Source organism: Hippocampus zosterae, chromosome 8 (assembly GCF_025434085.1).
Source record: "Hippocampus zosterae strain Florida chromosome 8, ASM2543408v3, whole genome shotgun sequence".
Taxonomy (NCBI): Eukaryota; Metazoa; Chordata; class Actinopteri; order Syngnathiformes; family Syngnathidae; genus Hippocampus; species Hippocampus zosterae.
The window spans coordinates 6,829,406-6,845,975 of record NC_067458.1 but is presented as its reverse complement, the minus strand read 5'-3'; the positions used below and the strand labels follow the sequence as shown (position 1 = coordinate 6,845,975).

Sequence of the window (16,570 nt, the reverse complement as noted above, 5' to 3'; positions counted from 1 at the left end):
GGTGTTTTTTTCTCTCTGCAAATTTAAAAGAATGCTGTCACACGTTTTTAAATTGACCGAAAGACTGAAGATGCACTCCAGTCGTGCAGTGACACATCTTGGCCGCCCTGCATGAGCTCTGACAGGAGGGGGTGGGGGTGGGGTGATTGGGTGTGTGCATGATGTGACACACATGTTTTTAGTTAAAAGTTTGTTTCACCCCTTCTTTCCGCCCCACCCAAAGCCTCAGATCCTCCTTACACCGCCACGTTTTGTGTGTAAGTGTTGTGTACGTGTGTCTAAGTGGTTTGTCACAGGCGTTGACCCCAGTGTGATCCTGCACAGAAGCCAAGCAGTCGCAGGGAGACCAAATACTTTGCTGGTTTTAAGGAAATCGCATAATGCTATGAAATCTTAATATCTATTTTGTCACTTTTTTTTTTTTAGAGCCAAGCATTGTTAATTAAGTGGCTTCCCTATTTTTAAAATTTGGTGGATAGATATATTTTTGCTTAAAATTACACAAAAGAGATCATTATTTTCATCATTCATTTCATCCATGTTCATTTATATACATAATTATTCAGTTTTTGACAATTGAGGCATATCGAAAATAGCACCTTAGAATGTCATCGATTAGGCTCAATTTAATCAGGAGAATGGTGCACAAAGGTTACATTATGAATAACTCTAATCAGTAATCAATAGTCCGAACACTGGTCAGCAAATTTTGACTACATTTTTTAACCCGTAAGTAAACTTTTCTCGATTATTATTATTAGTTTGGCGCTAATTGCAAATCTGCTCCAGATTTTTCTGTAGTACATCGATTTATAAAATGAGGGTTAGGTTCCGCAACAGGTGTAATTTATCCTGAAACGTCAACGCTAGATTATAATGCTGGTAAAATCTGTATTGCACAACCTACTATGGGTTGTTCTTTAAAACAAAAACCTCATGTGCTAGCAAAAAAAAGTAAATACATTTTTTTAAAATCAGCATCAAAAGTACATTTTGTAACAAATAAAGGCATTTCAGATATATATTTCAAATATTGTGTTGACAAGCATAATTATAAATGTATTATAATGTTAAAAACGGCAATCCCTGCCATGAAGCTCTTTAAGACACTTTCCAACAAAAAGATACCTATTCAACAAAGAAAATTCGACTTTGACAAAGTTTACGAACCATTTGGGGCTTACCGCTTCTTTAGATATGTAAATAAGATGAGAGTCATCTTTTCCAACCGTTTTGGAAGATCACATTTTCCCACATGTGGACCCTTCAATTTCTGCAAGACAATTCCATTCATACATACCTTTTGATCTTTTTAAACCTGACACAAGGTCATTCAAACACAGCAAGGAGGCCAGCAACATTTGGCCTGTCTCTCTCCCCTCACGACAAAGTAAATAAAAGATATTCATCATGCCTGACACCTCTGCCATATTGCATGGTTGTCTCCACAAACAGTGACAAGAATATTTTGCATTCCACCTTGAACACAGGCCAACAGTCAATCTCGTTAATTCCCCTCCACCACAAACAAAGTGATGTGGTCAAAAACAGAGAGACGTGCAGCCTTCAGAAAACTACATTCTACTACCGCTGGAGCAGTAGTTGGCTGTGACATAAGGGGGAGTTTGGAGCAACAAAAAGAAGTGTAGTCAAAAATTCCAGGACCTGCTGGGCTTTAATGAAAAAGATATGAAGATCTCCACGACGATGCATGACCGCAGCAGTCAGCGAGCTATTGGACGAAAGGCACACGGCGGGGAGGTGCTGTATTATGACTCTGTCTTGCAGTCTGCTCTCATGACTTCAAAAGTCAAAACACAAGACTTCATTTTGAGTCACCACAGGCTAGACCAAAGGTTGCAAGTGTAAAAAGTAGTCGTACGGCAAAAGAGACAGCTTATGTGCTGGTGCTGCTTCCTGGCAAACTTGTTCAAGAATTGTTTGTGATTTTAGGACCTTCCATCTTAAAAATCATGAATGTATTACAGTACACTCCACTGATACTGGATCAGCAGCTTTTAAGACCGATGTTATTCGACCCCTACTTAAGCGACCAAACCCCAACCGAGAGAGGATCAGTTATTATAGACCGGTTTCAAGTCTCCTGTTTATTGTGAAAATTCTTTAAAAAGTCATAGCGCAACAACTTAATGATTACATAGCTATTGATTGATTGATTGGAACCTCTTCATTCAGGATTTTGGTCCGACCACTCCACTGAGATGGTACTTGCTAAAGTGACCAACGATCTTCTCCTAGCTATGGACTACGACACCTCATCAATACTATTACTCGACTTTAGTGCTTCCTTTGACACTGTCGATCACAACATACTACTAAAACGCCTCGAAACCTGTTGGTATTTCTGGTTCAGTACTTTTTTTTGGATTAGTTCTTCTCAGAGAGCACGCACAATGTAATTCATGTCAACGTGACTTCTGAGCTTTGTAATGTTGCATGTGGAGTGCCGCAGGGATTTGTACTTGACCCTCTATTGTTCACAATCTACATGTTTCCGTGCTTGAGAATTAAGGCATACCCATTGTATTTGAATACACCTATTGGTGCAACATCATCAGCGATATTCCCGGGGTGATAGGGTCTTTTCGGGTCTTCTGTCAGACACCCTCGCCCGGGCGACCCAGCTGGGGATGAACAGGCCTCGACTGGTATCCCGTATGCTATTATACAGTATGTAAATATAACATTACTTTTCACTGTTATGCTGATGACACCCTCTATGCTCCTGGAAATAACACATCTGTGCAATTGCGGTAATCTACAGGCGCGCCTTTACTGAAATAAAAAAATGTATGTCTTTCAATTTTTTGCTTGTTTAACACCGATAAAATCGGGATGTTGATAATTGGCCCTGCTCATCATCGGCACATCGTTCTGAGCCTTGATAAATGTACTATTACTACAATTGATTCAGCAAATATCTCAGTGTTATAATTGACTCACTTCTATATTTTCAAATGCACCTTAAGAATATTACTAGAACTGCGTTTTTTGACTGCTGCATTGCCGCTAAGATCCGTCCCATCCTCTCTTTAAGACCTATTTGTACACTCTTACATTTTAAGATAAGATGAGTTAAGAAAACCTTCAGTTGTCTCACTATGGAGAAATTCCCAATTCATAGCAGCAAAAGTATGAAAGGGAGAAGTAGAAAAACAAAATGTATATAAATAAATATAACTGATAAAACATAGATATAAGCATCTTAAAAATGGGGGTGTGGGGGTGAGTCCAGGTTTTCGGGTCTGTCTATTCAATAGCCTCACAGAAGTCGGCAGGAACGAGCGGCGGTACCTCTCCTTCTTGAAGTGCGAGTGTATCAGTCTCTGGCTGAAGATTTAATTGACCTGTACATGTTGGGCTGTTGGGCGGCCTCCCCTGCCATCCTTTTCGGTTTGGAGAGGAGGCTTGGTGACGACAACACAATTGGATGTCACCGTACGGATTCTGCTCCGAATGATCTGGACAAGATATGAGATGGACCACCGACTTGGAGGCACTGCTATGGAGATTTTTTTCATTGACCAAACGGGCTGAGTTTTGAGGAGGACATTATTCTAACTAACACCGTATACCATCATATTGTCTTAAATGTTGCCCATTCAGCATCCATTGAACACTGGTCACGCTGGCCGGAAGTGTGATTCCCCCATTTGCAAGACCCTTCTCAATGTTGCTCATTTTTCCACTCATGTTTTTCCTTGCCCTCCTGGGGGTCAAGATCAGAGGATGTCGTTAATACTTGTCCACTGTAGGCATGTGAAGCCCTTTGAGCCTTTTTCTGTGATTTAGGGCTTTATAAATAAACGTGATTTTACTTGACTAAATGTGCGTGAGTACGAGTGAATCTGTGTTATGTATAGCGCAAGTGGTCACAATAAAAATTTCAATACACCATGTCACACGACAACCAAATAAACCTAATAAAAACAGAACTGTTAAATCAATAACAAGAAGTGCACCAAAGAGCAAAAACAAAAAAACAAGTCAAAAAAGTATAGAAATACAAGAACTTGACTGATATGAGAAGTCTATGTTATGAGAATAAGGTTGCAATATCAAATAGAAAAAGAAATTCGTCATTCATCTTCAAAGAATAAAGTCACAATTCTAAAAGTGATTGTTTTTCCTATAGGGATATGTCTAAAATGAATAGCTGTTCCAATTTTTGTCTGAGAATTTAATTTACTTAGGCCTGATAATGGAACGAATACAACTAAAGAGGCCATTTCAATACAAGTTCCCATCTTCTCTGTCCTAATTTTTTTCCCTTCTGAAAATGATACCTTGATTCATGAGATAGTCTCATAACATTCATGGAAAAAAACACAATTGCTTGGAGGGAATTCGATAAATTTGAGCGAAATGGGCCAAAACTAAGGCGGCACAAGTCTCCCTTGAGACAAATCATTTGGTATGTCCACTATCTAATTATTGCTTGTGATTATTTTAACTTCCTGGATTTTGCATTGAAATTCTTTACAGGTGTTTGGCACTGCATAGTCACTCGCACCACACTCCTTGTGTCCTTTCCTCACAGGACGCAGCGCTACCATCCCGCCAAACGTAACATAGATAAAATCCAACTCCTACTGTGTAGGACATTGTATTTGGTTTTATATCGCCTTGTTCCAAGCCTTGTATTGGTTTCTCCTTCCTCTTCTGACCACTCCTAAACCTCCTTCTGTCAGACTACATTTCCAATAAATATTCAGATTTACTTCCAGAAAGATATTGTCCAAAAAGAGATGAAATTACATGAGGATGAGAAAAATCCAGACAAATTTTCAAGGTAACTCAGACAGACTGAGTGGGGCACAATGTTTAATTTTAACATGTGACATACCTTTGGCTTGTATGCTGTTGTGAGCATGGACATCTCAACATTTTGCCCACGGACCGGTTTGGGCTGGCGAGGGGCAGGCGGCCTGGCGGACTTCTGGTTGTTGCGGCACACGCAAATGAACAAGAAGAGCAAGGCGATGGCCAGCGGGATGGCCACACTTGGCACCAGAATGTACAAGATCTCCATGTTGCCGCCACCAGACTTCTCCTTATGGTCTACAGGAAATGAGGAATGACATCACACAACGTGCTGATTGTATTCAATTCCCATCTGAAATGTGAATGTAAACACTGTCGCACCACAGATGGGGATGTCGCAAAGCTCCACGCGGACCCCTTCATCCAGCGTGAAGCACCAGGGGGCCTCGTGTTTGTTTCCCGGATTGCGGCAGTACGAATGACCCCCGTTGAGTTCCGGGTAGCGTGCAGCCAGGAAGTTGTGGCTATGTGGATACTGGGAATTCCACGGTTGACACTGACGGCCGGACTTGGTCATACTGATGGTGCCGCGGTATTCTGATCCGCTGCTGTTGTAACACTTGTGATCTGACGAACAGTACAGAAGACGGCATTACATGTTTTGGGGTTACAATTGTATAATACAAAGTACAATTGTTGACAAGATGTCTGAAGTTTTCTTTTAAGACAGCGAACAGTCAATGACAATTGAGATTTGTCATTTATCTATACTTTCACGCTCAACACCGCTTGCCCTGAATAACATCGCAGGTGGGCTGGAGATTAGCTGACTTTGTGCAAAAGGCGGGATTCTTCCTGGATTGGTCACCAGCCAGTCGCAGGAAACAAATACAAACATACATCGACACTCGTATTACACCTATGGATAATTTTGTTCTTCTCTTTACCTAAATGCAAATCTTTGGAACCCACACACGAGAACAAACAGAACCAATTCCACAAATTGCTAGAGGCTGGATTCAAACCCCCAACCTCAGAACTGTCAGCAGTGCTAACCACTTGGCCACCAAGATTTGTGATATGAATTTGAAATATTATCCATCCATTCATTTTCCGAACCGCTTAATCCTCACTCGGGTCACGGGGGGTGCTGGAGCCTATCCCAGCCGTCTTCGGGCAGTAGGCGGGGGACACCCTGAACCGGTAGCCAGCCAATCGCAGGACACAGAGAAACGAACAACCATGCGCGCACACTCTCACACCTAGGGACAATTTAGTGTGGTCAATCAGCCTGCCATGCATGTTTCGCTATCAGAAAGTGGCTTGTCAATAACTATTAAAAAATGCGAGAGGCAGGATTGGGCATTCACGCAGAGATGAATGGGCAAATCACAACATCCCACTGAGGTGGATTCTGTTGTGAATTAGCGAGGTTGATTTTTTCATTTGGTTTACAATGGCAACATCAAAAAAATACTCTCACAGGCCACAGCTTTAGGCACACTTGCCCATCCACACTGCAAGAGCTCTAACAAAAATTCTCAACTTCTATTTTCACTAAATAAGGCCCCAAAATATGAGTCGCACCACTCAATTATGAACCAGTGCATTTCTACACCGCTGTAACTTCAACCATATACCACTGTTGAGTTGGACACCTACTTTATTTCAAATTGGCTGTTAAAAACCCTGTCTCATTAGGTTGGGTATAAGATTGTGTAGACTAACGAATCTGAGGTGCCTTACTTTTGTTAATCGGTTCCGCCATGGGGATGCCGATTCTCAGACAGTTGGCTGCCTCCAGACTGTCTGAGGCTGCCAGATCCTCACAGTTAGGCAGCTTCAGCCTTTTCAGGATGATCGGGTTCGAGCGGGCGATGATGTACTCAGTCTTGCACAAGTCATTCTCCAGGATCTCACACTCATCCTTGCACAGGTCCCGTGGTTTGTCGGCGCCCGAGCTGCGGTCACAGGTCGGGAAGGCGAAGTGGCACAGGGACGGGATAGCAAACTGAGAGCAGCGATCGGAGAGATGGTTGGAAGTGCCGATCATGGTGAAGGCCGCTGGGGAACAAAGTGGGCAAAGTCAGTTCCAGACAACAGATACCGTAAAACATCGTCAAGGTTCTTTCTTGATTTTTTATGCATTCATTTAAATTGTTTTCCAGTCAATAACATGTGTAATTCACACATAAGGAAACAGAAATGCCATACTCATATCGTTCACTGTGCACATGCCTAAAGGATCAAAGTGATCAACTGACAATAAAAACCTGCAGTTTAAAATGCGTGAGAGCATGATTCATAGACTGTGCAGTTATTGCAAACATATGCTTCTTTGTGGCGGGGATTATCGCTCAAGCAGCTCTTTGTGGGGGAGCGGACAGGCAATTAAAGGTGAATGCGGAAAATTGGCTATTTTCCAAACCACAAGCACACGTTCTTCAAATAGTGATTTTTTTTAGATGACTGAAGACATCTTGAAATGTAAAGCTGAAAAGTGTTTTGACCATCTTAAAAGCTACAATTCTCAGTCATACTTCACACCTCTTACTTAAGTGGCATTGTAAATGTGCTCTGTCAGTGGTCCCCGCTTCCCAGATTTGTGGGTGACATCATTAGTCGAATCGATAACATATGCATTACCGAACCCCACAGCCTGGTCTGCATGTGAATGGCAAAATAATTGCGAGGATGGATCACGCAGTTTCGTTCTATTTAAGCCTGAAATAAGTTTCTAGGAATAAGTTAGACATTTTTTTATAAAGATTCGAATTGAACAGGAAGTTGTGAATGAAGACTTTGCTTATAGACCTGTATCGTGATGCATTCTGTTCATCAACTAGATATTTAGGACATTTTATTCAGAATATTGGCCCTGAGCGGTTTGCAATTTATTAAGAAATTGGCTGGCAACTAGAACTGCTTCCATGTGAATTAAGAGGAATGTATGGGAATTGAGAGAATTCAACACGAATACAAAAGAATGTTTAACGTATAACAGGTTATCTGACAACAGTATACAGAGCAAAGTGGTCGTTTTTGTGGAAAAAAAAAATTGCAACCTATTCTACTTCTATTGTAAGAACCATGTGTGTTTCTCACCAGTTATCTGGGTCTCTATTTCACCCTGCATCTGCAATGAGTCGACAAAGATGCTGCGGTTGCCGATGAAGCGGGCGCAGGCGATGCCTCTGTACGGCTGGCAGAACCCCTCCTCATCAAAATCTTCCCTAAAAAATACAAACAGACAACTATAAAATACACCAGGTTCACTTTTCCAACGATGACACAAACTGGAAACTTTGTCTGGAAAAATGAGATGACCTCTGCCTCCATTTTACATGACACATTTGAGCCACAAGAGGTCCCCCTGTGAATGGAAAAAAAAAAACCAAACCCAAAAGCAGCTGGCGTATGCTCAGTCAAAGAGTGTGTCTGGCTGCTGGTCCAGAGTTCCTTTCAAGTCAAAAGACCCAGCTCTCAAGCACACATCTCACTTCACCATGTAAACGACATGACAAATTCATCTTTGAGTGTTTGGACTTATTCCAGAGATATCCTCATGAGCCATAATCTGAAACGTATGCCCCAAAATGATATGGGGGGGTTGAGAAGTAGAGATGATGCTTGTACACTTTATATTCACTTTACATTCAATATCCCCTCCCCCACATTTTGTTTTGAACCAAACACGACTGAGAAAAGCAACACCATGATGCTTTGAGACTGAAATTGGTTCTCATAAATGGAGCTGTGCAAGGACACGCCACACGCTGAATATTCGCTTGGTGTGAGATCACTGTGTCATGTGCTCTAAGTTGTGCCATATGGGACCTTAAGACCAGGCAATATATGAGGATAGTGCGTGCTGATGTTGTGTATGGCCTTAGCCCACACACACACACACACGCGCGCGCGCGCGCGCGCACACACACACACACACACACACACACACACACACACACACACACACACACACACACACACACACACACACACACACACACACACACACACACACACACACACACACACACACACACACACTACAGTCTGCCATATTGTAGCTATTGGCTGACTGAAGAACAACCCCATGGACCCACACCTATTTAAACCTATTGCTGTTCTCCAGTTCTGCAATAAATCTCCCTTCACCAAAATAAGTTTTATTGCATTTTTAAAGAAAATATCAGTCTCCAGACTTACGATTATGAGTAAACCCTCTCTGAAACACAAGCAATGAAAATAAACATTGTAATTAATTGCAGGCTTTTAAGTGAATGAAAGCAGTGTCCACTGTGTACTGAATACAAATTGCTACTTGCGTTCACGCTTCTTTGTTAATTGATGTCTGCTTTGATATTGGTGAAAGTTACGGAAAATGTTCAAGTCCTGTGCAAACTACATAAATTTCACCCCCAAATTGAAAAAAGGAGCTATCAAATGCTTTTGAGATGCAAGTGCGGACATGCATGCATGCATGCATGCACACTGACATACGCACACACAAAGCCACGCTAAGTTATGAGGGCATCATGGAGTCAGCATGGGGTCATGAGGTTCCCTCTCTCTGAGGAGTGTTAAGTGACTGAGGGGTCAAGGTCAGCTCTCTTTGTGTCCCCCCCAAGCGCCCCCCCCGCCCCGCATCCAGACACATTTAAATGGACTTTTCAGGCATATCGAAGCTAAACAAACGAAACTACCAACAACGTAAAAACATTACTTTTACACCAATTTTTTAAAGTGTTTTCTTTCACCTCCCACTTTCATCATGCGTTCAGAATACTGCCATGGACAATAGGCCCGTCAGCAATCCGACTCCGCTGTGTAAGTGCAAATCATCGCTGACAGTGTATAGTGGGAAGGCGAATCATGCGGAAAAGTATTTTTGAGTTTTGATGGTATGGACTGTACTGTTGGAAGTGGAAAATGGAAAAACACGCACAATATATAATAGTGAGTTATGTCCGGGCAGCTAGGAGGTCAGTTTTATTGTGTGTCATTGAAGATCGTAGACATTTGTTCTCTGTAACATTTTTGCCTCAGACACACAAATAATATGCTCACGCATACCATTCACCGCAGTGCAGCCGGAGCACTACCAGGAAAATGTAAGTGCAGCCAAGCCAACCAGCTTCAAACAAAGCAGCTGTGTACAAAAGTTCATCCAACTCTGGTTCCTCCAACTATGCATTTTGTATTGTTCTTGTCCTCATGAGAGTCATAGATGAGCTGGAACCTATTCCAACGAGAGTTGAGGACTCTTCACCAGCCAATTGCAGGAGACATAGACAAACAGTCACATTAAAGCCATGGACAATTCAGCATCTTCAAATGTATCTAATATTTTGGGAATGTTGAAAGGACTAATCCAGAGGACAGGCAAAATCCACACAGGAAGGACATAGCCTCGATTCAAACCCAGAACTTCAGAACTGTAATGCAGATGTGCAAACCACTTTGGTAACCATCCTGTCTTGTATGCTTCCTGTTACATTTTTCCCCCAGCATTTTAATGAAAACCTTGCCTGACTCTGACTTTGTTTTAAGCATGTTTTGGGCATTACATTTGTTTTTTTTCCATCGCTGTAGCTTAAACGTTATGTGCAGTGCAATGAAAACATCTTTTTTTTCCTCTTCTCAAATGTATACATTTTTGCATATTTTCCCCACTTCAGTGTCACACAAATTACGTAAATATCAGAAAAGGATACCTCATTGAACATAAAATGCAGTTTTAAAATGGTGATTTAATTTGGTAAAGAAAACAAACTATTCACTGTTCAATCCTCCCCTAAACCAAATAACTAGGGATGTAACAACACGTTTTTTGAATGATACGATCTGTATCGAAATAAGGCTTAACGATTCGACACAAGGCAATATCGCTTTTGTTTTTTTAATACACTTTGATATGGTAAATGCATTTTCGATATTATGATACACTATCAATGGCTGTTCTGTAAATAAAGCTAAACTATTTAAGGGTAATGCCAACCACAGCATTTTTCCATTGGCTCTTATTTTAAAACCAATTCAGCTTTGCAGATTCCAAAATATAAATAAACAAACAGGGATATAATATGAAGTTCTCTTTATATTCTTACATAGTTAAAGTGCGACAGGAAAATCCAATTCTTGTTTTATACACTAACTTATTACCTTATTATTAGAATAAGATGGCTCTTTCGATGCATTAATGCACCAATGTAAACAACCCCTTTTGATAAAGTGCTTCATATATCTGAAAAATATCCAACATTCTGTTTTGAGGAACTCTCTCTCTCTCTCTCTCTCTCTCTCTCTCTCTCTCTCTCTCTCTCTCTCTCTCTCTCTCTCTCTCTCTCTCTCTATATATATATATATATATATATATATATTCATTCATCTTCCAAGCCGCTTGATCCTCACTAGGGTCGCGGGGGGTGCTGGAGCCTATCCCAGCTGTCTTCGGGCAGTAGGCGGGGGACACCCTGAATCGGTTGCCAGCCAATCGCAGGGCACACAGAAACGAACAACCATTCGCACTCACACTCACACCTAGGGACAATTTAGAGTGTTCAATCAGCCTGCCACGCATGTTTTTGGAATGTGGGAGGAAACCGGAGCACCCGGAGAAAACCCACGCAGGCCCAGGGAGAACATGCAAACTCCACACAGGGAGGCCGGAGCTGGAATCGAACCCGGTACCTCTGCACTGTGAAGCCGACGTGCTAACCACTGGACTACCGGGCCGCCTATATATATATATATATATATATATATATATATAGGCCTGCTGTGAATGATCTGTATAAAGAACAACTGTATGTAACAGTAACCATGACCTTGCACGGCAACCGTCGCTGATTCCAGTTTGATGCTGTTTGTATTGCATGGGGCTGGTCGAAAATGCGTTGGACAAATTGTCATGCTCATGTGAGATTTCAATCAGCATCTTCAAAAATAAAAGGTCATTGGGAATTCGGAGTATAAAATTATTTTGTGAACTATGCCGATTCAACCAATCAATGACGGTACTCATAAAAATGATATTGTGTCAAAGTGTGGCTAGCATGGATGTAAACTAGTCCAGCGCGATCCAATGCAGACACATCGATTAAAACAATGTATCGTTACACGCTGACAAATAACTGGTTGGGCCACCCTCAACAGTAACTGCTGCTTCTGGTACGAAGCAGAATTCATGGTACAATCACAGCAAGTCATCCAGGTTATGAAGTAGCAAAAAAAAAGAAACCCAGACCATCACAGTAATGCCACCGTGTATTTTTATGATGACCTTTTTCTGAAATGCTGCGCTACATTTACGCCAGATGGAACGAGACACTGCTTCCAAAAAGTTAAACATTAGTCTCATCCGTCCATAGAATATTCACCTAAAAGACTTGGGAATCATTCCAATTCTTTTTTTTGTAAGAGTAAATGAGCCTTTTTGGTCAGCAGTGGTTTTTCCCTTTGATGCCATGGATGTAATTTTTGCCCAGTCTCTTCCTTATTGCAGTTCTTTCGATGTTTTCCTGGGTTCTTTGTGAACTCCTGAATGAGTTGTTACTGTACTTTTGAGGCAAATTCTGTAGGCCAGCCACTCCTGGGAAGGTTCGCCACTGTTCCATGTTTTCTCGCCGATAGATGTCAATTACCGGTACTTATTTTTTCATCTGTTTTAGAATTTCTTTTGATTGTGGCATTTTGTTGTAGTTTTTTTTAGATAGTTTGGCTGACTTTATTTTGCCAGACAGGTCCCATTTAAGTAATTAACTGATTAAACAGATCTGAAGATAATCAGGCTTGAATGTGGTCAATAAAAATGAACATGTGATTAGCAAATGTTAATTCATGATTTAACGAAGGGTGCTTTTTTTTCACACAGGATGAGTTAGCTTTGAATATTTTTTTTCCTTAAGTAAAACCATCCTTTAAAAACTGCATTTTATGTTTACTTGGATTATTTTGTCTGATATTTACATTTGTTTGATGATCTTAACATTTAAGTGGGGGAAACTATGCAAAATAATAAGTGTGAGTAGAGGGCAAATACTTTTCCACGGCAATATATAATTTAAATGAATTCCTTCTGCTACTTTAAAAAATTCTGTCCCGTCCACTGACGTTTAAAAGACAAATGGAAGACGTGACGAGATCAAAATCAATATTATGTGCACGTCTGAAAATGATCCATGTGCATGAATCAATTTACATTTGCATATCTTCAAACCTGCACAGTATCCCATGCAAAGAGCATCAAATGTGGTTGGTAGAAGTTGTTATAAAGTACCGTATGTGGTTAGTGTAGTGAGTGAAAGCCTTTCCCTTCACACAAGGGCATGGGGAAAACGTTATGCTCGATCTATGATCCAGATCAATACAAAAAGAAAGACTAGACTCACCACAAAACCTTGAATAGCAAATTGAGGACACTGATTCATTGTTCAATAACATTTTTTCCCAACCCCATTATTTATTGAGGGAAGCCCTCTGTTAGCAGCCGTGTTTTTCTTGTAGCACTGCGCTGACTCACATCCATATGGACACCTGGGTGGCGCCAGGGAAAGTGCAGACACAATGCTAGATTTATGAAATAAGCCACGCAGGTTTGACGACACATTTATTAGGCTTTCTAAAATCATAATTAAAAAAGGATGTAGGAAAAGAAGTATCACTCGTTCAATAAAAACTTTCTAGATTTGTGTGGTCTGAATCACAAATCCATTGCAGATGCATATGGAGTAAAAAATGACCAACTTAAAATAATAATTAATAATAATTCATTAAAATGGAATTACATATCAAACTGAAAAGCAGAATATAGGCAGCAAACTAATGATTAAAAAGTTATGATCTGCAGGATCTTGCATTTGACCTCCATCAATCATCAATTGTATAAATAAATACACTTCGCTTTGCACGAGTTGCCTTTTTCATACAAAGCATGATATTCAGGCACTGATATTTAATCTTTTTTTCAGGTGCAAACTATTGGTTCTATTTCAATGGTATAAAAAAGTAAACAACTGCATATATAAGTTACAATACTATTTAAGCAAATTGCTTTTAGGTGTAATTGCTCTGCAGTTTTCTCTTTTTGTACTTCTTAAATCAAGGGTAACTATTTCCATCGAGGGTCCAATATTTTGGAAATAGACTGAGTGATGGTTTGGATTGAGTCTTGAGTCACATTTTGCGAGTTAGGAGGACATGGAACTAAACTCTCTCTTTTTGCGATGGTGGTGGGGGGTGGGGACGGGGTGACATAAAAAAGATGGTGTTTGAAGTGAAAGGGCGCATCCCTGATGACATTTAAGATTTCAGGGTTTGGTTGCGATGGGTGTTGAGTGAAGAGATGAGCTGCCAAGTGTGTGAGGTCACGGCAGTGATCTAACATCCTGATTGTGGGGTGCGCCTCAACGTATTGCTTGTCTCCTTTAAAAATGCACTTCCGAGATTTACTACAGATCCAAATGGCACCGTCACCCCAGACATTTCATCACAGCTCCCTGTTGCTTGCTTAAAAGCTCATCGATGACACATGCAGGATGTGACTTTTTGAACGGATCAAACTTGTCTTCAACTATGTGATTAATGAACTTGCAGTAAAATTGGGGATTACTAGTATAATCCTGCACATAAAATTCACTGACATTCTCTTCATATGGGCCTAAATGCATGGCCGGTAGAACTCCATTACTCGGACGAAGTGCAGAAGACGTATGTGGTTGCAGCATGTAATGATCTCTCACTGACAGGCAGCCAAAATGGTCACGAGAGACTGAGGTTGACTGAGGTCTGTGGCTGCCAGTGGCCCGTGACCGCAGTGGGAATGAACGGCGAGCGAGGGCAACTGAGACACGGTGTTAAATACAATAGAGAAAGAAAGGGTCCTCGTGTTACTGCTGCTTACTGAATGCAATAAAAGAGGCTTCTGTCAGCAAAGGACCAAGAGAATTAGAGTCCATTTGGCAGACGCAGGAAGCAAGAGGCAAGTGAAGTAAGGAAATGGCCGGTCCTTCAACTATTTGGAGACGGTGCTAGATGAAGAGCTGAATTTCATGACAATCCATCAAATATAAAATTAAAATATAATAAATAAAATATAATATATATAATAATATAAAAATAGAAAATAGAAAGTAGAAAATTGAATGGGAAGAAGGCGCCCGAGTAGGCAGCCTTCGGCAAGTGCTCTTCAAGAGCCTTGCTTTTTTGTTCTTTTTTAGTGTTTTTGTCTTTTGTTTTGTCACATGTTGTTTGTTGTTTCATCGTGTGGACCTGATATGGACTGTTTTCAGCGTTTTTTTGGCCACGCCATTCGTCAAAGGAGATGTATCTGTGCTTGGTGGTTGCGCCTTCCCGGCAGCACGCGTGTACCAGCACAGATTTTGATTGGGAGAAATGTCGGCGCCATTGACTGTCGGTGCTGGACAGTCCTGGGGCGCTTGTGTTTTTTGCGCCTGTAATGGTCAGCATTTTTCACAACCCCGTTTTGTTCAGCGGAGATGTTGGCGTTGGTGCGGCTGGATGGATGGCTGCTGAAGTTGAGGATGAGGAGAGAGGAGCGTTGGCGCAGAGCGCCGATGCGTATTTGGAACCGAGAGTCGCCGCTTGGAATTGAAATGGATTTCCATGCAACAGGAAAAGTGAACCAATCTCTTTTTTCGTCAATGGATGCTACAGCTTCTTGTGGACTTTGAAACTTAGCTTGTAGCCGACGTGTGCACATTTTGAGCATGACGTCTCTGATCCACTGGTTAAAGGACACTTTGATTCTCTCCTCTTTCATCTCAAACTGCTTCAAACAACAAAGCGTGTGACGGAAAAGTGGTTAGGACTGCACGGCTGTCCGTGTTTTATGTTATGTGTCGTGTTTATTTATTTTACTTTATGTGAACTGTTTTGTTAAGCGCTTTGTTACAGCTGCCGCTGTTGTAAAAGCGCTATATAAATCAGCATGTATTGTATTGTAAATATGTCATGGGTAAACTCAGTCAAAATGTTTCCATCAAGCGGTATAGCTGTTTCATTTCTCATTTCAGGTGTCAATTGCATGTGTCTGAACATACTGGGTTTATGTGTCCAATCAGAATCAATATGCTCCATTTATAAATCTATCCCTGGCGCCTGGTACAAAATGACCTGTGGACCTGTAGGGGTTACCACTGATTTTGACGATTGCTTATAATTGTATTTACAACTTATTAAAAGAAGACAATTTCATGCTTTACTGTATATAAATACCAAGCCTTCAGTTAATGTGGAACATATAGTACAGTATAGACAACTTGTACATTTTCTCTGTATTTTATAAGTTTTTTTATCATTTCAAATCATGTACGGCATATTACAACTTTTATACGGGCAAAAACAAAACAAAACAAAACAAAACAATTGCGAACCGATCTCACAAAGACTATTTTGGCTCAAATCCAGATCGTCTCACCTGCTGGTAGCCAACGACAATGCCGTCTTCGATCGCTACTAGTCACGGCAAACCAGCAAGAGTAAACCTCAATCGTATTTTTTTTTCATCGCTGCGTGCTTTCAGATTGATAAAGCATGATGTGCGCATGCGCAGTACACCGCTGTACGGATTTTTGTTGCTTTGTAAGGGGAATCATAATCATTTATAAGGGCAGGTATTAGCTGAGGTTGACAGGTATGTAGAGAGGTTAGCATACTGAGGTGACCCTCATCAACTGTCCCATTGTCTCCTGTGACCCATTTTGAAAATTAATTGCCCATCCCCGTTGACGAAACCTTTTCAGTATTTGAACGTGAAAGAAAG

The 16,570-nt window shown here is 41.0% G+C and overlaps 2 protein-coding genes and 1 long non-coding RNA gene across 3 annotated transcripts in view; 1 reads left to right on the top strand and 2 right to left on the bottom strand.

Annotated features, from left to right (window-relative positions):
* alg6 (ALG6 alpha-1,3-glucosyltransferase) overlaps window positions 1-16,570 on the bottom strand; it is a 273,870-nt gene that overhangs the window by 33,020 nt on the left and 224,280 nt on the right. The gene's annotated exons all lie outside the window — the stretch shown is intronic.
* ror1 (receptor tyrosine kinase-like orphan receptor 1) overlaps window positions 1-16,570 on the bottom strand; it is a 165,606-nt gene that overhangs the window by 7,991 nt on the left and 141,045 nt on the right. Inside the window, exons 5-8 of the mRNA XM_052073358.1 lie at window positions 7,891-8,018; window positions 6,532-6,849; window positions 5,167-5,412; window positions 4,868-5,082 (exon numbers count right to left, since the gene is read on the bottom strand). Coding sequence (XP_051929318.1) covers window positions 4,868-5,082; window positions 5,167-5,412; window positions 6,532-6,849; window positions 7,891-8,018 — 907 coding nt within the window. The remainder of the gene's footprint in view (window positions 1-4,867; window positions 5,083-5,166; window positions 5,413-6,531; window positions 6,850-7,890; window positions 8,019-16,570) is intronic.
* The window catches only part of LOC127605758 (uncharacterized), a 46,552-nt gene continuing 36,802 nt past the window's right edge, over window positions 6,821-16,570 (top strand). The window contains exon 1 of the long non-coding RNA XR_007963654.1: window positions 6,821-6,870. This is a non-coding gene — a long non-coding RNA (uncharacterized LOC127605758). The remainder of the gene's footprint in view (window positions 6,871-16,570) is intronic.